This window comes from Carcharodon carcharias, chromosome 8, assembly GCF_017639515.1.
Source record: "Carcharodon carcharias isolate sCarCar2 chromosome 8, sCarCar2.pri, whole genome shotgun sequence".
In the NCBI taxonomy this organism is placed as follows: domain Eukaryota; kingdom Metazoa; phylum Chordata; class Chondrichthyes; order Lamniformes; family Lamnidae; genus Carcharodon; species Carcharodon carcharias.
The window spans coordinates 112908904-112929742 of NC_054474.1; the positions used below are offsets into that span (position 1 = coordinate 112908904).

Sequence of the window (20839 nt, forward strand, 5' to 3'; positions counted from 1 at the left end):
GCCCCCACCTTCCTGAAGATTTAAATGGGACAGGATGACATCAGTGATTGCCCCCGACGTCATCCCGTGTCATTTTCGTGTTGGCGAGCGGTTCTCGCCTGCTTCTTGCCAACGGAAAAATTCAGCCCACTAAGCCTGTCCAACTCCCTTGAAGCCACTTTACATCTTCCTCATAACACACATTCCCATTTAGCTTTGTGTCACCCGCGAACTTGGAAATATTACATTTGGTCCCCACATCCAAGTCATTGATATATGTTGTGAATAGCTGGGACCCAAGCACTGATCCTTGTGATACCCCACTAGTCACATCCTGCCAATGCGAGAATGACCCATTTATTCCTACTGTCTGTTTTCTGCCTGTTAACCAATCCTTAATCCATGCTAGTATATTAGCTCCTATCCATGTGCCTTAATTTTGCTGGCCAACCTCCTCTGGGGGACTTTGTCAAAAGCCTTCTGTAAATCCAAGTCCACCAACTCTCCTTTATCAATTCTGTTAGTAACATCCTCAAAAAACTCCAGCAGGTTCATCAAACATGATTTCCCATTCATAAATCCATGTTGACTATGCCCAATCAGATCATTTTTTCTCGGTGTCCATTAATCGCATCCTTTTTAATAGATTCTAGCATTTTCCCAACTACTGATATGAGGCCAACAGGCCTATAGTTCCCTGTTTCTCTCTCCCTCCCTTCTTAAATAGTGGGGTGACATTTGCTACCTTCCAATCTTCAGGAACCATTCTAGAATCTGTAGAATTTTGGAAGATAATCACCAATGCATCCACCAACTCCATAGCTACCTCTTTCAGCACTCTGGGATGTAGAATATCAGGTCCCAGAGATTTATTAATTTCTCCAGTGCAACTTTCTTACTAATATTTATTTCCTTCAGTTCCTCATTCTCCCTAGTCCCTTGGATCTCTAATTCTGGGAGATTTCTTGTATCTTCCTCAGTGAAGACAGACACAAAGTAATCATTTAGCCTCTCTGCCATTTCTCTATTCCCTATTATAAATTCTCCTGACTGCCCACATGGACCCACATTTGTCTTAGCTAAATGTTTCCTTTTTACATACTTATAGAAGCTTTTACAGCCTGTTTCATGTTTTTTTGCTAGTTTACATTCATATTCTATTCTCCCTTTCTTTATCAGTTTCTTGGTCCTCCTTTGCTATATTCTGAAATCCTCCCAATCCTCAGGTTTGCTACTATATCTGGTAACTTTTCTTTTAATTTTATACTATCTTTAATTTCCTTTGTTAGCCACATTGACTGGCTTTTCTTTTTGGCTTTTTGTGCCTTGTTATTGCTGTTAACTATGTTAATTCTTAAAGACTTTCCATTGCCTGTGTATCATCATACCTTTTTAATGTATTTTCCCAACCCACCTCGCCAATTTACCCCTCATACCTTCATAATTTCCTTTGTTCAAACTTAACACCCTGGCTTTAGATTGAACAATCTCACTTTCAAACATAATGTAAAATTCTATCACCTCTAAAGTTTCTTTCACAACAAGATTATTGATTGGCCCTTTCTCGTTACATAATACTAGATCTAAAATAAACTGCTCTCTAGCTGGTTCCTCAACACACTGCTCTAGAAAACTATCCCTAACATGCTCCAGAAACTTGTCCTCCACAGTATTAGTGCTCATTAGATTTACTCAGTCTATGTGCAGATTGAAGTCCCCCTTGAATACTGTTACCCATGCTACTTGCTTCCCTAATCTCCTGATTAATACTATGCCTTATATGTATATACACACACACACATATATATATATATATATATATATATTATATATATATAGTGACATTTGCCTACGTCAGGAAGTTATGTTTTGAACCCAGGTTTTAGCATTCAATCTGGGTAGACACTTCAATACAAGGCAGGTTTTCGTATAAAGAAGGTTTTGGCTTTTATCTTTTTACTTTCCAAGTGAGTAGCTTTTAAAGAAAAGCTCCCTTTTATTTCTGGCCATTGGGCAGCTGCATAAGTATATCTGTTCACATTCCTTTCCTTTAGCTGGTCCATAAGTAAAAGTACATTTTCTTTGTGAGTGTAAGCACTTTGTGTGCCATTTTGCAGATAAGATATTAAATCAAGGTCCTACCTGTTCTTCTGGGTGGAGGTAAAAGATCACATAATATTGTTCAAAGATGCATAAGGGGGAAGGGGATGATCATTCCGAGACAACGAGTCTGGCTGGATATTGATGGTCTTTTTTAGTCTTATACATTCCCTTGTCTAAGCCAACATTCCTTCCTAAACAGCACCATCAAATAACAGATTAACTAACATGGATGAATTTGGATGAGCTAACAAGCAGTTCTCATGTGTAACAATATTTTGCATCTTCATACTGTTACGACCAGGATGAGAGGAGTGAATGAATTGTCAAGCCCCACTACTCCGCAGGCTTTACCATTAATTTATATGTTTAATTTTCTTACCAAAAAGGCCAATTGTGTACCTATACCTGTAGTACCGAGAAGAAAAGAGACTCTGACCAGGCTTCTGGTTAACTTACAATTGTAACCGGGAAGTATAACTATCTATCTTTTCCTAAAGAAGTCTTCCTAGAACCTCGCTGCAGAGAGGGTCTTTGGAGGATGGGCATTATGAAACAAAGGATAAAGTCCGCAGGGTCTCAACACTGTCGACCTGGAGTTCTCTTGTGTGAAGACCTGGACATTCTCACCACTGGTCTTAACTTTGCAGGTCAAAATACAGGCTGGTTACACTCAGATGAGGGTTCTCTGGCTACAGATTGATAGCCATATGCAATTTTAGGCAAGGTAGAGAGAGAGAGTGAGCCAGTCAAGGTAGCCTTCTTTCCTTAGCATTTTCTCCAACAAAACTGCCTTCAAAACAAGCAGGTTCACAACATTTTTCCCTCTCTCCCATGTGACTGTACTTTTTTGTCTCCTAGCTTTTCATTAAGTGCTTTGCAGTTCAAACAAACAACTCCTCAACTACCAGAAAGGCCAGGTGAAGAGAACTGCTTGTTCATAGTTCCAAAGTGAATTTATGACCTTCACTTAAAAAAAATCCCAGGTTAGCATTCAAATGCCAGGTCCTTCCATTTTGTAAAGGAAAACTTCAGTCTTGTGAGATACGATTCTAACAATACTGCCTGTTGGAAGACAGTGAGTTTACAGCATATATGCTCACAATACCCAGCCTGACCCCCCTTCAATGCCTCAGTGTTGTCAGACCATCATCACAGCCTTCTTCAAAAAACCCACAAAATGTTTATTTTATTGTTCGGACCCATCAAGTGTGAAAATAAATTAGGCTTTTGAATGGAGATTGGCCTTACTGTGCATTTACACAGTAAAGTTACAGTGGGATAGAGGATTCTGGCTGGTATCTTGTGACAACTGAACCTTGGTTCTGCTTTTTTTAAGAAAACGAGACAGGAATATAATTGAAACAAAAGAATGTGGTTTGTGACTACTGTCTTCAATAATTGGGTGTCTTAATAGGGTTGCCAACTCTGGCTGGACATGTTCCAGGACATGTCATCACATCTCACCTCCTGCCATTAGTTGTCCAACATGTCATCATCATGGAGTCCTGCCTTCCCAAAGCTTTTCAATGTGTCCTGGTTTTGACTTTTGAAAGTCTGATCATCCTACATACGAGATCAAAGCTGCAACCCTTTCTGTCTGTGGTATTTCTGGATTTATAGGGAAGCCTGTAATCTGAACTCAAAATGGCTTTCTCTGCTACCTTTCTTATTGCCTTTGTATCTCAGTAGAAATACTAATCAATTACCTCTAATCCCAGTTTTCCTTTCATCTTAGAAGCAAAGCAATAGTTTACAACACCGCTGTTTACAGCTTAATAGCTATGACACCTTTCAGGAACTTTGGAGACTTTAAAGTATAATCAATAACTGCTTGCATTATCTCTAAATGTAAATACCTTACACCTCCCTCTGAACAAAATAATTGGAGTTTTCCCTCTGATCTCTAACAATTAAACCAACCAGGCTTACTGTCAGACAGACTCTTAACACATGACCCCTTTCTTTTGCCCTAAATTTAAAGGTACAGTCCCAAACTATAACATTCTTATAAACTAAAAGATATAGTCCTAGAACATTATAAACCTCACAATTGTAACATGTGGTAAGTTCTCCTCACTGTCCTGTAAAATATTTATTCCTCAACCAACATTATGAAAACAGACCATCTGATGATTATTGCATTGCTATTTGTGTGGTTTTGCTATGCACAAACTGGTTGTCATGTTTCCTACATTACGGCAGTAACTACACTTCAGGAGTATTCCATTGGCTGTGAAGCACTTCGGGTTGTCCTGAGGTTGTGTAAGAGGCTCTAGAAATGCAAATTCTTTCATCGAATCATAGAGAGATACAGCACAGAGGAAAGCCATTCAGCCTTTTGCGCCTGTGCTTTCTCTTTGGTAGAGTGATTCAATTACTCCCACTCATCGCCCTTTTGCCAAAGCCCTGTATTTTTTTCCTTTCCCTTCAAGTATTTTCCTATTCTTTTTTGAATGTTATTATTGAATCTGCTTCGACTATCCTTTCAGCCAGTGCATTTCAGGTCACAACACCTCACTGTAAAAGAAAAATGTTTTGTCATTTCATCTCTGGTTCTTTTGCCAATCAACTTACATTTGTGTCCTCTGGTTATTAACCCTTCCGTCACTGGAAAGAGTTTCTCCTTATTTACTCCTTGGCCATCAAATCTCCTCTTAATCTTAGAGAAAAACAGAAAATGCTAGAAGTACTGAGCTGGTCAGGCAGCATTTGTTGAGAGAGAAACAGTAAATGTTTCACACTGATGTCCTTTCATCAGAACTAAGGTCCTCTTAACCTTCTCTGTTCTTAGGAGAACAACTTCAGTTTCTCTAGTGTCTCGACATAATTGAAGTCCCTCATCGCTGATAGCATTCTAGTAAATCTCCCCTGCACCCTCTCTCAGGCCTTAACATCCTTTCTAAAGTTTGGTGCCCAGAATTGAACACAATGTTCCAACTAAGGCCTAACCAGTGCTTTATAAAGGTTTAACATAACTTTCCTACTTTCATACTGTAATCCTCTAGTAATAAAATCAAGCATCCCTTATGCTTTTTAACATGCTTTTCAACTTGTCCTGCCACTTTCAGAAAATTGTGTACATAAACCTTCAGGTCTCTCTTCTCTCCCTATAAAATTGTACCATTTAGTCCATAGCCTCTTCTTTTTCTTTCTATTAAAGTGTGTCACTTCACATTGCTCTGTGTTAAATTTCATGTTTGTGCCCCCCTGAAGCCTGTTACTGTCTGCCATATTTTTTACTACATTTCCAGGTTTCATACCATCTGCATACTTTGGAATGATGTCTTGTATACCCAAGTCCAAGTCATTGATTTATATGAAAAGAGCAGCGATCCTAATAGCAGAGACCACTACTGAATACATCCCTCCAGTCTGAAAAACTATTCACCAAAAGTCTCTGCTTTCTGTCCCTTAGACAGTTTTGTATCCATGCTGTCCCTTTCCCTTTAATTCCAAGGTTTTTAATTTTGTTGACAAATCTTTTATTTGGTATTTTGTCAAATACCTTTTGTAAGTCCATATGTACAACATTTATCACGCAACTTTCATCAACTCTACTTTACTTCAGAGAGCTCAATTAAGTTAGTCGAATATGATTTGCCTTTCAAACCTGTGCTGACTTTAGTTTACGAACTCTCACTTTTGCAATTGCCAGTTCATTTTGTCCCAAGTAATTGTCTCTCAAAGTTTTCCCACCAGCTGACTGGTCTGCACTAGCTGGATTTAATCCTCTACCTTTTTTAGACAAGGGTGTAACATTTACAATCAATCAGTCCTCCAGCATTGTTCCCATATCCAAGGAAGACTGGGAAATTATGGCCAGCACCTCTGCAATTTCTACCCTTACTTTCTTCAGTAACCCAGGATGCATCTCATCCAGACCAGGGTGAGTTTTCTATTTTGAGTTCTGCCAACCTTCTCTTTATTTTTATCCTATGCAATACCTCTATTGCCCTCTATTTTAATGCTATATTGACAGTATCCTCTTCTATGGTGAAGACGGATGCAAAGTATTTATTTAATACCACAGCCCATGCCCCCTGCCTTCATGAGAAGACCTTTTTGGTCCCAAAACAGCCCCACTCTTCCTTTGACTACTATTTTACTATTTCCATGTTTATTAAAGACTTTTGGATTCCATTTTATGTTAACCACTTATCTATTTGCATATTGCTTCATTACTGTTCTTATTCCATTTTTTAAGATTTCCTCTGTAGTTTGTATATTAAGTTTAATTTTAGTGGCGGGGAAGCTTCTAGGAACAATAATTCGCGACAAAATTAATCATCACTTGGGCATATTTAGGTTAAGAAAGCCAGCACAGATTTGTTAAGGGCAAATCGTGTATTCCCAACCTGCTAGAGTTTTTTGAAGAGGTAACGGAGACGGTTGATGAGGGCAATGCTGTTGTTCTGATTTACATGGACCTCCAAAAGGTACTTCATAAAATGCCTCACAACAGATTTGTGAGCAAAGTTAGAGTTCATGGAATAAACGGGACAGCAGCAACATAGATACAAAATTGACTGAGCGACAGGAAACAGAGTAGTGCTTAATGGATGTTTTTCGGATGGAGCATGGTTTGTAGTGGAGTTGCCCAAGGGGCGATGTTGGGAACTTTGCTCTTCCTGATATATATTAATGACCAAGACTTTGGTGTACAGGGCACAATTTCAAAATTTGGTGATGATATGAAACTTTGAAGTATTGTGAACTGTGAAGAGGATAGTGAAGAATTTCAAAAGAACACAGATTGGTGGAATAGGTGGACAAGTGGTAGATGAAATTCAATTCAGAGAAGTGTGAAGTGATTCATTTCAGTAGGAAGAACACAGAGAGACAATATAAAATAAGGGAGTGCAAGAGCAGAGGGACCTGGAGAGGCTGTGGTGTAGTGGTAATCCAAGGACTCAGGCTAATGTTCTAGGGACCTGGGTTCGGCAGATGGAATTTGAATTCAATAAAAAAATCTGGAATTAAAAATCTAAGGATGACCACGAAACCATTGGCAATTATCGAAAAAACTTATCTAATTCACTAATGCCCTTTAGGGAAGGTAATCTGCCGTCCTTACCTGGTCTGGTCTACATGTGGCTCCAGACCCATAGCAATGTGGTTGACTCTTAAGTGCCCTCTGAACAAGGGCAATTAGGGATGGGCAATAAATGCTGGCCTAGCCAGCAATGCCCATATCCTATGAACAAGTAATATAAAAAAAATGTACGTAAGTTATTGAGGTGGTAGGACAAGTTGAGAGAGCAGTTAATAAAGTATACAGTATCCTGGGCTTTATTAATAGGGGCATGGAGTTAAAGAGCAAGGAAGCTATGTTAATCTTGTAGAAAACACTGCTTCGGCCTCAACTGCATCCAATTTTGAGTGCCACACTTTAGAAAAGATGTGAAGACATTGGGGAGATTGCAGAAAAGATTCACACGAATGGTTCCAGGGATGAGGGACTTCAGTTACGTAGATAAATTGAAAAAGCTGGGGCTACTTTCCCTGGCGAAGAGAAGGCTGAGAGGAGATTTGATAGAGGAGTTCAATATCATGAGGGGTCTGGACAGAGTAGATAGGGAAAAATGTTCCTACTGGTGAATGGATCAAGAACAAAAGGGCACAGATTTAAGGTGATTGGCAAAAGAAGCAATGGAGACGTGAGAAACTTTTTCACACAGCGAGTGTTTAAGATCTGGAATGCACTGCCTGTGAGTGTGATAAAGGCAGGTTCATTCAAGGCATTCAAGAGAGAATTGGATTATTATCTGAAAAGGAAGAATGTGTAGGGATTCAGGGAGAAGGCAGTGAAATGGCACTAGGTGCCTTTCTCGTTTGGATAGCTGGTGCAGATATGATGGGCTGAATGGCCTCCAGTGCTGTAACTATTCTGTGATTCTGTAAACTTGATATTCCTCCAGTACGTGGAAACAACCACAAAATGGAAAGAAACAGAAAAATAGGAAAAGGTACAATAAGTGGAACAGCCCCAAGCTTTCTGCATTTCCCCTGTCGGGGGTGCCCTTGCTCAATCTGAGTGAGATTGTCATTTGATGCTGAATTAGTGAGTGAGCGCAAGGAGCCTGCACCCAGCTCTGAAGTGAGAGTTTATACAGAAGCCACCCTTACTGAATAATTGAAATGTATGAATTCTGTGTTCAGCTGCAGAGAGTGCCAGTTCAAAGAGAAGACAAAAGAAGAGGCTTGGATGTGCTGCTGTCAGCAGAGGATGATGCAAACTTGGGAAACAGACAGTGTGAAAAGGGGCTCAGTCTCCTTGTGCAGTGCGTGCTGGGGCAACCGCTGGATAAAACAGAACAGTTATCTAACTGGGAGAAACGGCCTCTCCGACTTCAACAGATCCTTTACGCAGGTGAGCAGCTCCTGTAAGCTTGTTACCCGCTCCTTGTGGAAAATACCCGCACTGGCATGCGTTTGTGCCCAGAAACCCCTTGTACCTCTTTACAAGTCAGACAAGAGGATTGTGATGATTTGACACAAGAAATATTTTTGAACCTTTAGAAATTAGAGACTAATAGAAACAGAAGTCCAGGTCTGTCCATTGTCTGGTTATGTCCCGAATGTGAGACTGAGCTTCCTGAGGGGAGCCTAGTGCCTGATGCTGGGATACACAACCTGTGGTGTCAGCTGTGGCTGGGTGGTCCCGCTCACCTCTGAATTAGAAGAGTTCCAATCCCCATCCAGAGACTTTAGCACATAATGTAGGCAAACGCATGAATGCAAAACTGAAGGAGTTCTGCACTGTCAGAGGTACAAATGAGATAGCAAACATCTAATTTAGGTGGCTGTAAGAGACTCCATGGCACTAGACACATAGAAACGAGGAGTATGAATAGGCCATTTGGCCCTTCAAGCCTGCTCGACCATTCAATATGATCATGGCTGATCCCCTATTTCAACGCCATATTCCCGCTTTCTCTCCATACCCCTTGATGCCCTTAATATCCAAAGATGTATCAATTTCTTTTTTGAATATCAGTGACCCGGCTCCCACAGCCTTCTGTGGTAGAGAATTCCACCCTCTAAGTGAAGAAATCTTTCCCTGTCTCAATCCTAAATGGCCTGCCCCATATCCTGAGACTGGCCCCTGGTTCCAGACTCCCTAACCAGGGGAAACGTCCTCCCTGCATTCAGTCTGTCTAGCCCTGTTAGAATTTTATACATTTCAATCAGATCCTTCTCATTCTTGAAAACTCTAGTGAATACAGGCCCAGTCGAACCAGTTTCTCTTCACGCCAGTCCTACCATCCCCAGTTTCAGCCTAGTGAACCTTTGTTGCACTCCCTCTATGGCAAGTATATCCTTTCTTAGGTAAGAAAACCAAAATTGCACACAATACTCTGGGTGTGGTCCCACCAAAACCCTATATAACTGCAGTAAGACATCCCTACTTCTCAAATCCTCTTGCAATGAAGGCCAACCTACCATTTGCCTTCCTAATTGCTTGCTGCACCTGCCTGTTTACTTTCATTGACTGGTGTACAAGGACACCCAGATCCCTTTGTACATCCACATTTCCCAATATATCACCATTTAAATAATACCCTGCCTTTCTGTTTTTCACACTGAAAGGTATAACTTCACATTTATCCACATTATACTGCATCTGCCATGTGTTTGCCCACACACACAACTTGTCTAAATCACCCTGAAGTCTCCTTGCATCCTTCTCACTCACAAACCCGCCCGGTTTTGTGTTGTCTGCAAACTTGGAAATATTACATTTGGTCCCTTCATCCAAGTCATTATATATATCATGAATAGCTGGGGTCCAAGCACTGATCCCTGCGGTATGCCACTAGTCACCCACCGCCTGCCACCCGGAAAAAGACCCATTTATTCCCACTCTCTGTTACCGGTCTGTCAACCATTTCTTAATCTTAATGCCAGTATATTACCCCCGATCCCATTTGCTTAAATTTTGCCCTTTAGCCTCTTATGTGGGACCTTATCAAAAGCCTTCTTGAAATCCAAATACACCACATCCACTGGTTCTCCCTTAACTATTCTACTAGTTACATCCTCAAAAAACTCCAGTACATTAGTTAAGCATGATTTCCCCTTTCATAAACCCACGCTGACTTTGTCTAATCCTGTTAATGCTTTCCAAGTGTTCTATTACCATATCTTTTATAATAGACTCTAGCATTTTCCTCATTATTGATGTTGGGCTAACTGGTCTGTAATTCTCTGTTTTTTCTCTCCCTCCTTTTTTAACTAGTGGGGTTACATTTGCCATGCTCCAATCTGTAGGAACTGCTCCAGAGTCTATAGAAGTTTTGGAAGATGACCACCAATGTGTCCAATATTTCCAGGCCCACTTCCTTTAGTACTCTGGGATGTAGGTTATCAGGCCCAGGGGATTTTTCAGCCTTTAACCCCATTAATTTCTCTAGCACCATTATTTTACTAATACTGATTTTCTTCAATTCCTCCCTCACTAGACCCTTGGTTCCCAAACATTTCTGGGAAATTATTTGTGTCCTCTTTTGTGAAGACAGAACCAAAATGTGTGTTCAATTCTTCTGCCATTTCTTTGTTCCCCTTTAGAATTTCCCCCGTTTCTGACTGTCAGGGACCTACATTTGTCTTCACTAATCTTTTTCTCTTCACATATTTATAGAAGCTTTTACAGTCAGTTTCTATGTTCCTTACAAGCTTACTCTCATACTCCATTTTCCCAATCCTGATCAATCTTCAACCAAGAGGATGAAGGTATGGAACTCGGGGAGAGAGTCTGTGAGGTTCTTGAGCAAATTGATATAGGGAGTGACAAGGTATTGGAGGTGTTGGCAGGCTTAAAAGTGGACAAATCTCCAGGTCCAGATGATTTGTGTGCCAGACTGCTGAGGGAGGCAAGGGAGGAGATCGCAGGGGCTCTGATCCAAATTTTTAGTTCCTCTCTGGCCACGGGGGAAGTGTCAGAGGACTGGAGGACAGCTAATGTGGTTCCGCTATTTAAGAAGGGTTGTAGAGATAAGCCAGGGAACTATAGGCCAGCGAGTCTCACGTCAGAGAAAATTCTGAAGGAGAGAATCTATCTCCACTTGGAGAGGCAATGTTTGATCAGGGATAGTCAGCATGGCTTTGTCAGAGGGAGGTCATACCTAACAAATTTGATTGAATTTTTTGAGGAGGTGACCAGGTGTGTAGATGAGGGTAGTGCAGTTGATGTAGTTTATCTGGATTTCAGCAAAGCCTTTGACAAGATCCCACATGGGAGACTTATAAAGAAGGCAAATGCACATGGGATGCAGGGTAATTTGATAAGGTGGATTCAAAATTGGCTTAGTTGTAGGACAGAGGCCTATGACAGAAGGCTGCTTCAGTGACTGGAAGCCCGTGTCCAATGGCGTACCACAGGGATCTGTGCTGGGTCCCCTATTATGTGTCATTTATATAAACAACATAGATGGCTATGTGGGGGTTAGGATTAGTAAATTTGCGGATGACACAAAGATTGGCCAGGTGGTTAACAGTGAGGTGAAGATATAGACGGGATGGTCAAATGGGCAGATAAGTGGCAGATGGAATTTAACCCTGAAAAGTGTGAGGTGATACACTTTGGAAGGAGTAATTTGACAAGGAAGTATTCAATGAACAGCATGGCACTAGGAAGTTCTGAGGAACAAAGGGATCTTGGTGTGTGTGTCCATAGATCTCTGAAGGCAGAGGGGCATGTTAGTGGGTTGGTGAAAAAGGCATATGGGACACTTGCCTTTATCAATCGAGGCATATATTACAAAAGTAGGGAGGTCATGTTGGAGTTGTATAGAACGTTGGTGAGGCCACAGCTGGAGTACTGTGTGCAGTTCTGGTAGCCACATTATAGGAAGGATGTGATTGCACTGGATGGGGTGCAGAGGAAATTCACCAGGATTTTGCATGGGATGAAACATTTAAGTTATGAAGAGAGGTTGGATAGACTTGGGTTGTTTTAGTTGGAGCAGAGAATTCTGAGGGGTGACAAGATTGAGGTTTACAAGATTGTGAGGTGCATGGACAGGGCGTATAGGGAGCAGCTGTTCCCCTTAGTTGACGAAGGAACACAAGTTCAAGGTGAGGGGCAGGAGGTTTAGGGGGATGTGAGGAAAAACGTTTTTACTCAGAGGGTGGTGACGGTCTGGAATGCGCTGCCTGGGAGGGTGGTGGAGGAGGGTTGCCTCACATCCTTTAAAAAGTACCTGGATGAGCACTTGGCATGTCATAACATTCAAGGCTATGGCCAAGTGCTGGTAAATGGGATGAGGTAGATAGGTCAGGTGTTCCTCACATGTCGGTGCAGACTTGATGGGCCGAAGGACCTCTTCTGCACTGTGTGATTCTGTGAACCTTTTTGTCCATTTTTGCTGAATTCTAAACTGCTCCCAATTCTCAGGCTTGCTGCTTTCCTGGCAATTTTATATGTCGCCTCTTCGGATCTGATACTATCCCTAACTTTTTTGTAATCCATGATTGAGCCACCTTTCCTGTATTACTTTTGCGCCAGATAGGAATGAATAATTGTTGTAATTCATGCATATGTTCCTTAAATATTAGCCAATGTCTATCCACTGTCAACCCTTTTAGTAAGGTTCCCCAATCCATCATTGCCAACTCGCGCCTCATAGCCCCGTTGTTCCCTTTATTTAAATTCAGTACCCGAGTTTTGGATTCAAATTCTTCACTCTCCATTCTAATGAACAACTCTATCATTTTATGGTAGCTTTTCCCCAAGGCACAAGATTGTTAATTAATCCTTTCTCATTACATAATACCCAGTCTTGGATAGCCTACTCTCTAATTGATTCCTCAGCGTATTGGTCTAAAATACCATCACGTGCACACTCCCGGAAATCGTCCTCCCACAATATTATTGCTAATTTGGTTTGTCCAATCTATCTGTCAATTAAAGTCATCCATGATTACAGTTGTACCGTTATTGCTTGCGTCTCTAATTTCCTGCTTAATGCCTTCCCTTACATCTTCATTACTATTTGGGGGCCACCAACGTTTTCTGCCCTTTGGTGCTTCTTCACCCAAACAGATTCTGCATCACGATTTTCTGAGCCAATATCCTTCCTCACTATTGCGTTGATTTCCTCCTTTACTAACAATGTTACCCCACCTCCTTTTCCTACCTGATTGCCCTTCCTAAATATTGAATACCCATGGATGATCAGTTCCCATCCTTGGTCACCCTGCAGCCATGTCTCCGTAATTGCAACTATATCATAACCGTTTATATTTATTTGCGCTGTTAATCCACCTACCTGCGAATGATCCAAGCATTAAGACACAATGCCTTTAGGCTTGTCTTTTTAACCTCCTTAGTCACCTTAGCTTTATTTTGCACTATGACCCCCAATTGTTTCTCGCCCTTGTTTTTTCTGCCTTCCACTTTTGCTTCTTACTTTTCTGTCTTTCATTTCTATCCTTGTTTCCCCCTCCTGTCTCCCTGCTCAGGTTCCCATCCCCCTCCCATTCTAGTTTAAACCCTCCCCAACCTCACTAGCAAAAACCCCCCCGAGGACATTGGATCCTGTCCTGCCCAGATGCAACCTGTCCTGTTTGCATTGGTCTCACCTTCCCAGAAACAGTCCCAATGTCCCGGGAACCTGAATTCCTCCCCTCTACGCCATTTCTTCAGTCATGTGTTTATCTGATGTACCCTGTTATTTCTACTCTCTCTAGGACATGGCACTGGTAGTAATCCTTACTACCTTTGAGGTCCTTCTTTTTAATACACGTCCTAACACCCTATATTCAGCTTGTAGGACCTCATCTCTTTTTTTCACCTATCTCGCTGGTACCAATATGTACACGAGCACTGGCTATTCACCCACCCCCCTCAGAATGCCCTGCAGCCTCTCTGAGACATCCTTGATCCTGGCACCAGGGATGCAACATACCATCCTGGAGTCTATTTTGTACCTGCAGAAATGCCTGTCTGTTCCCCTTACTATTGAATCCCCTATCACGATAACCCTGCCACTCTTGTGCAACTGAGCCACCCATGGTGCCATGGACTTGGCTCCTGCTTTCCCCTGAGAAGTCGTCTTCCCCAACAGTATCCAAAACAATATATCTGTTAGAGAGGGGGTGGCCACAGGGGACTCCTGTACTAACTGCCTTCCGCTACTCTACCTGTTGGTCACCCATCCCCTTTCTGCCTGTTCAGTCTTTATCTGTGGTGTGACCACCTCACTGAACATGCTGTCCACAACAATCTCAGCATCACAGATGTTCCACAGTGAATCTACTCACAGCTCCAGCTCCAGAATGCGGTAAGCCAGTAGCTGCAGCTGGACACACTTCCTGTACACATAGTCACCAAGGGCACTGGAATTGTCCATGACTTCCCACATAGAGCATATCATGGACGCGAGCTCTGCGGCCATGACTTCCCTTTAGATTAAATAAGCTCGTTAGTTACTCCCTTTAAAGACTACTAACTACTCAAGGGGCCTTATTCCACCCGAAACACTCCCACTACAGTCCAAAGTTCTCACCTTATTTTGTTTAAGCTAATGGACTGCGGCAGTTTAGTTAGTAGGAAAAGTAGAAGTGGAAGTGCTCACCTGACCTTACTCACCAATCAGCTGCCTCCCCCGCGTCGGGTCACTTTTTGAATCATGATGTCCCTTTTTGAATCATGATGTCCCTTAAGGTCCACTGCCTGAAAATCCCAAGGATATGGCTCTCCTCTCCAGTCTCGGCCTCTGTTTTTCGTACGCTTTTATACCGCTCTTGGTGGCCTCTCCTCTCCAGTCAGCCCCGGGTCTCCCTGGAACTCTTGCTCTGTCCTCACTCCACTTTCATCCCCGAGTCTCCCTGGAAGCCTCGCTCTGCCCTTGCACTGCTTTCAGCCCCGAGTCTCCCTGGAATTCCTTCTCTGTCCTATTTGAAGAAGAGCAGGGGACTTCTCCCCATGCCCTGGCCAATCTTTATCCCTCAACCAACATTATTTTCACACTGTTGCTGGTGGGAGCCACAAAATGGCTGTCCAGCTTCAAATTTCCTTGCCCTGCAACCATAACCTTGTGACCTCTATGACTGAACTTAGTATCCCAGTGAGAGTCAGAGCATGTGGAACTGTATCCCAGTGAGAGTCAGAGCATGTGGAACTGTACCCCAGTGAGAGTCAATGTGTGTGGAACCGTATCCCAGTTTGGCAGTTCGCAGCTTGTGACTAGCCAAAAGGCTCAGCATAGTGTTGGTTGTTCTGATCAGAAAGTCACAGGCCACAGCACTAGCCAGTGGGGAGGGAAATCATTCCAGCTTCTCACACCTGACTACCACCCATTACCAACACCTCTGCTAAGTTGAGCAGGAGTTTGGCTGTGCCAAGAATGCTGAAGGAACTGTGCACTGAAAAATATAGCCATGCACAAGAACTAAATTTTAAAGGGAACATTTCCCATGATGTCTGCTGGAAATTGCACATGTGGAGGTGGCGTTTTGGGCTCAGCTGTGATAGCCATGCATGAAAATCCTGTCATCATGTACCCACATGAAACTAGCCGTATTGGGTGAGATATTAGAGGGGATCTTGGTCCTTGTGGAACTGTACCCCAGTGAGTCAGTGCCTGTGGAACTGTACCTCAGTGAAGGTCAGTGTGTGTGGAACTGTACCCCAGTGAGAGTCAGTGCATGTAGAACTGTATCCCAGTGGAGAGTCAGTGTGTGTGGAACTGCACCCCAGTGAGAGTCAGTGCCTGTGGAACTGTACCCCAGTGAGAGTCAGTGCTTGTGCATCTGTACCCCAATGAGAATCAGTGTGGAACTGTACCCCAGTGAGAGTCAGTGTCTGTGGAACTGTACCCCAGTGAGAGTCAGTGTCTGTGGAACTGTACCCCAGTGAGAGTCAGTGTCTGTGGAACTGCACCCCAGTGAGAGTCAGTGTCTGTGGAACTGTACCCCAGTGAGAGTCAGTGTCTGTGGAACCATACCCGAGGAGAGTGTGTGTGTGTGTGTGGAACTGTATCCCAATGAGAGTCAGTGCCTGTGGAACAATACCCGAGTGAGAGTGCGTGTATGTGGAACTGTATCCCAGTGAGAGTCAGTGCCTTCAAGAGATGAAGAGACAGGAAACAAATGGAGAGAGGAAGAGTAAATAAATTGTTGCCTTTTGCTGTGTGCTTTCTCTGCAGCGGCTGATGCCTACTGCCTGTTGGATGTTTATGATGCCTTGCAACAGGACCCACAACGTTTTGGACTGAGCTGCAGTCTTGAAGAGTGTATGGTGTTGAAAATGGAAAAGAGGGGAAGGGAAAAGAAAGCAAAGAGAAACAAGAGCAGTCCCACCTTCCCATTTCAGGTAGGAGACAGAACAGCTGTTTAAAATTCATCAACTATCACTAAATATGTGTGTTTCATTGGAGGACGTGAATATTGATAGAATGAACGTCTGGGATTCCTTAAGGGAGAGGGAGGGTGAAGTATCAGAGAAGTTGTAGTGATGCAAAGGGAGGAGGCAGAGGGGGAGGGGAGTGGAGAGGGAGAGATGCAATGATGGACAGGGTGGTGTGGAGCCTTGGTGGGCTGGTTCCACATGGATTTGATACAGAATGAAACAGATTGAGATTTCAAAAATGGCGTCTGGATGCAGTTAATGTTGCAGTGTTTAAAGAAACGGTTTTGCTGCTGGATAGGTTATGGGTTCTGATGCTTAGCTATGGCTTGAACAGGGCATTGGGAGTGTTGTCATGTTTTTCAGAGAGGTAGTTCTAGCAAGGGTCAAAGAGCAGGGTTTGGATCAGTAACTCTTTTTTTATTCTTTCACTCAATGTGGGCATTGCTGGCAAAGCCAGCATTTGTTGCCCATCCCTAATTGCCCTTGGATTGCTGGGCCATTTCAGAGGGCCAGAGTTAAGAGCCAACCACATTGCTTTGGGTCTGGATGGCAGATTTTCTCCCTTAAAGGACATTAGTTAGTGAACCAGATGGGTTTTTACAACACTTGACGATAGTTTCATGGTCACTATTACTGAGACTAGCTTTTTATATTTCATTAACTGAATTTAAATTATACCCACTGCCTTGGTAGGATTTGAGACTGGGACTCCGGATTACTAGCCTAATGACATTACCAGTACCCTACCATCTCCCGTTAATTCTGCCTTGCTTAATTTTAAAATACGCTGCTGATATTGAGTTTCTTCTCAGCCACATTTTGATGCTCTTTATTTATGCAGAGTGTGCAGACTCCTCAGCCAGCACTGAGAAAGATATCATCCTTCCCTCCAATATCACCCTCAGAATTCAGTGTCATCTGTGACAACATGTTGCAGGGGCTGGGCCGATACCTCCGCCGTCTCGGAGTGGATGTGAAGATTCTGGCGAATGAAGATGATCACAGGAAGGCTGCAGAGGTGAGACAGAGCTTGGAGTGAGTGGAGGAAGGTGAGAGATTCTGAGGGCAAAAGAGAGGGGAGGAAGGCAGAAAGGAAGTGAGAGGGAAGAAGAGGGTGAGGAGGGAGAGGTCAGTGGATGGGAATGGGGAGACAGGGTAAGGGGGAGGGAGAGTGAGGGAGAAAAGGGTGAGCAGGAGTGAAGAGAATAGAGGGTGAGGGGGAAGGGAGACAGTGAGGGGGGGAAAGAAGGATCCGGAATGAGGGGCTAGAGGGGGAAGGAGGGTGAGGGAGAAAGGTCAGAGATGAGTGGCGAAGGTGAAAGAGGGTGAGAGGGACAAGGAGCATGAAGGAGAAAGCAGAGAGAGGGTTGGGGAAGGGAGAGGTGGAAGGTGAGGGGCAAAGGGAGAAAGATTGGGGGAAGTCAAAATGGTGGGTGGAAGGGGAGAAAGGGAGAGGGGGGACAGGGTTTGGGGAAAGGAGGAAGAGAGAGAGAGTGAGGGGGTGGGAGAATGAGAGAGGAGAAGTGGGGGTGAAGGGAGAGTATGGATGTAATTTGATCCCTTCTGGCTATAGATGAGTCAGGTATGAAATCGCAGTGTGTAGATTAAGGTTGAAAGCAGGCTGCTGTCCTCAATATGGATTGCCCTTGTGGGAGTCAATAAGTGTTGGTCACTCTCATGCATCAAGTTGGGTCGTTTCGATTATTCATCCAATGCTAAGTGTCCGACTGCAGGTCACTGAATGTCTTAGCTGGGGTTCCAATATAGGAGAGCTTAAATGCAAGACACATTCAGGAAGATCAAAAAAATGCCAGAGAACATTGGTAAGAAAAGGGGCAAATCGGTAAAGCTGCAAGGGAATCCATTGTTCCTCAATTCCATTCCAAGTTTTCCAGCATTTTAGCAGCTGTTATTGTCCCATGTGTTTTTGAACATATGCCCATTGAGCTTGGAACCCAGTTACAAGCAGAGTGTAGACCTTGACCTGGTTCAGTGCACGAACCTGCAGCTGATGAAGTTGTTTAATGTGATGACTGAGTCTCTGGTGAAAACTGAACAATCTCTCATTATTTAGTTACATTTGGCATTTTACCTGCATTTGGTTTTCCTTCTCCCTTACTGTAAGTAAGATTCTATGAGCAGTCATCACTCTTGATATGAGTCTGATTCTATGGGCAGTTGTCACTCTTGCTATGAGTCTGATTCTATGGGCAGTCGTCACTCTTGCTATGATTCATTCTGTGGGCAGTCGTCACTCTTGCAATGAGTCTGATTCCATGGGCAGTTGTCACTCTTGCCATGAGTCTGATTCTATGGGCATACTGTGAATAGATCTCCATTGACTATGATCTTGCTGAGGTTAACATCATCAAGAGGAGTTGTAAAATCTCATGACACTGTTCAAAAGAAGAGTAGGTAACTTCTCCCAGATTCCTTTTTTAAAATTATTTATTTACGGGATTTGGGCATCGCTGGCTGGGCCGGCATTTGTTGTCCATCGCTAATTGCCTTTGGTGGTGAGATGCCTTCTTGAACCGCTGCAGTTCACGTGGTGTAGGTACACCCAGAGTGCTGTTAGGGAGGATGTTCCAGGATTTTGATCCAGCGACAGTGAAGGAATGGCGATATATTTCCAAGTCAGGTTGGTGAGTGACTTGGAGGGGAACTTCCAGGAGGTGGTGTTCCCATCTATCTGCTGTCCTTGTCTTTCTAGATGGTAGTGGTTGTTGGTTTTGGAAGGTGCTGCCTAAGGAGCCTCGGTGAATTCCTGCAGTGTATCTTGTAGATGGTACACACTGCTGCTACTGTTCACTGGTGGTGGAGAGAGTGAATGTTTGTAGAAGGGGTGCCAATCAAGCGAGTTGCTTTGTCCTGAATGGTGTCAAGCTTTTTGAGTGTTATTGGGGCTGCACTCATCCAGGCAAGTGGAGAGTATTCCATCACACCCCTGACTTGGACCTTGTAGATGGTGGACAGGCTTTGGGGAGTCAGGAGGTAAGTTACCCGCCTCAGGATTCCTAGCCTCTGACCTGCTCATATAGCCACAGTATTTATATATGGCTAGTCCAGGTCAGTCACTGGCCAATGCTAACCCCCAGAATTTGATAGTCGGGGACTCAACTATGGTAATGCCTTTGAACGTCAAGGGGTAATGGTTAGATTCTCTCTTGTTGGAGATGGTCATTGCCTGGTACTTGTGCGGCACTTGCCACTTGTCAGCCCAAGCATGGAAATTGTCCAAGTCTTGCTGTATTGGGACATGGACTGCTTCAGTACCTGGGGAGTCGCGAGTGGTGCTGAACATTGTGCAATCATCAGTGAACACCCCCACTACTAACCTTATGATGGAAGGAAGGTCGTTGATGAAGCAGCTGAAGATGGTTGGGCCGAGGACACTACCCTGAGAAACTCCTGCAGTGATGTTCTGGAGCTGAGATAGCTGACCGTCAACAACCACAACCATCTTCCTTTGTGCTAGGTATGACACCATCCAGTGGAGAATTTTCCCCCTGGTTCCCATCGGCTCCAGTTTTGCTAGGGCTCCTTGATGCCACACTCGGTCAAATGCTGCCTTGATATCAAGGGCTGTCACTCTCACCTCACCTCTGAAATTCAGCTCTTTTGTCCACGTTTGAACCAAGGCTAAAAAGAGATCTGAAGCTGAGTTACACTGGCGGAACCCAAGCTGAACGTCAGTGAGCTGGCTATTGCTAAGCAAGTGCCACTTGATAGCACTGTTGATGACCCTTCCATTACTTTACTGATGATCAAGAGTAGACTAAAACTAAAAGCTGCTGTTAGGGTGGAGGTGAGTTTTAGTCCAGCCTTAAAACAGGGCTGATACCGGCTCTGCTTGCAGCTGCAACTAGTTAATTAGATAACTGGCATAATCAGGTTTTTAGAGGCTAGGTTCAGAGTGTATAAAGGCAGGATATCTTATAGTGCTGACTTTGGCTGCAGGAGGGAGCTTCAGTTGGAGTTCGGTGAGGAGGGAGGAGGTGCTCCTTTCTTTTCCTACCTTTCCTCAGAAAGAAGAGCAGCAGCCTTGGTAAGTAGGACCTGGTGAGTAAATGAGAAAAGTGTAATATTTTTAAGGTTCCTATACTTGGATTTAACTGAGAAGCGCCAGGAATAAGGGAAATCTAAGGCCAATAAATAAAATAATATAAATAATCCAAAGTAGACTAAGGTGAATGTACGGGAAGTAGAGACAAGGCATATAAGGGCAGCTCAGTCAAGTGGAATGCGTGTCCTGCAATATGTGTGAAGTCATGGATGCTATCGGTGTCCCAGATAATCACATGTGCAGGAAGTGCTGTCAATAGCAGAAACTTGATCTCTGGGTTTCAAAGCTCGAGCTGCGGCTGGAGTCACTGTGGCACATCCGTGAGGCTGAGGGCTACG

General features: G+C 43.5%; 1 protein-coding gene across 1 annotated transcript in view; it reads left to right on the top strand.

Moving 5' to 3' along the window:
* Positions 1-20451, top strand: part of exd3 (exonuclease 3'-5' domain containing 3) — a 381414-nt gene extending 360963 nt beyond the window's left edge. The window contains exons 15-18 of the mRNA XM_041194159.1: positions 8242-8452; positions 16233-16399; positions 17277-17453; positions 20396-20451. Coding sequence (XP_041050093.1) covers positions 8242-8452; positions 16233-16399; positions 17277-17453; positions 20396-20422 — 582 coding nt within the window. The 3' untranslated portion in view covers positions 20423-20451. The remainder of the gene's footprint in view (positions 1-8241; positions 8453-16232; positions 16400-17276; positions 17454-20395) is intronic.
* The last annotated feature ends 388 nt before the right edge of the window (positions 20452-20839 follow it).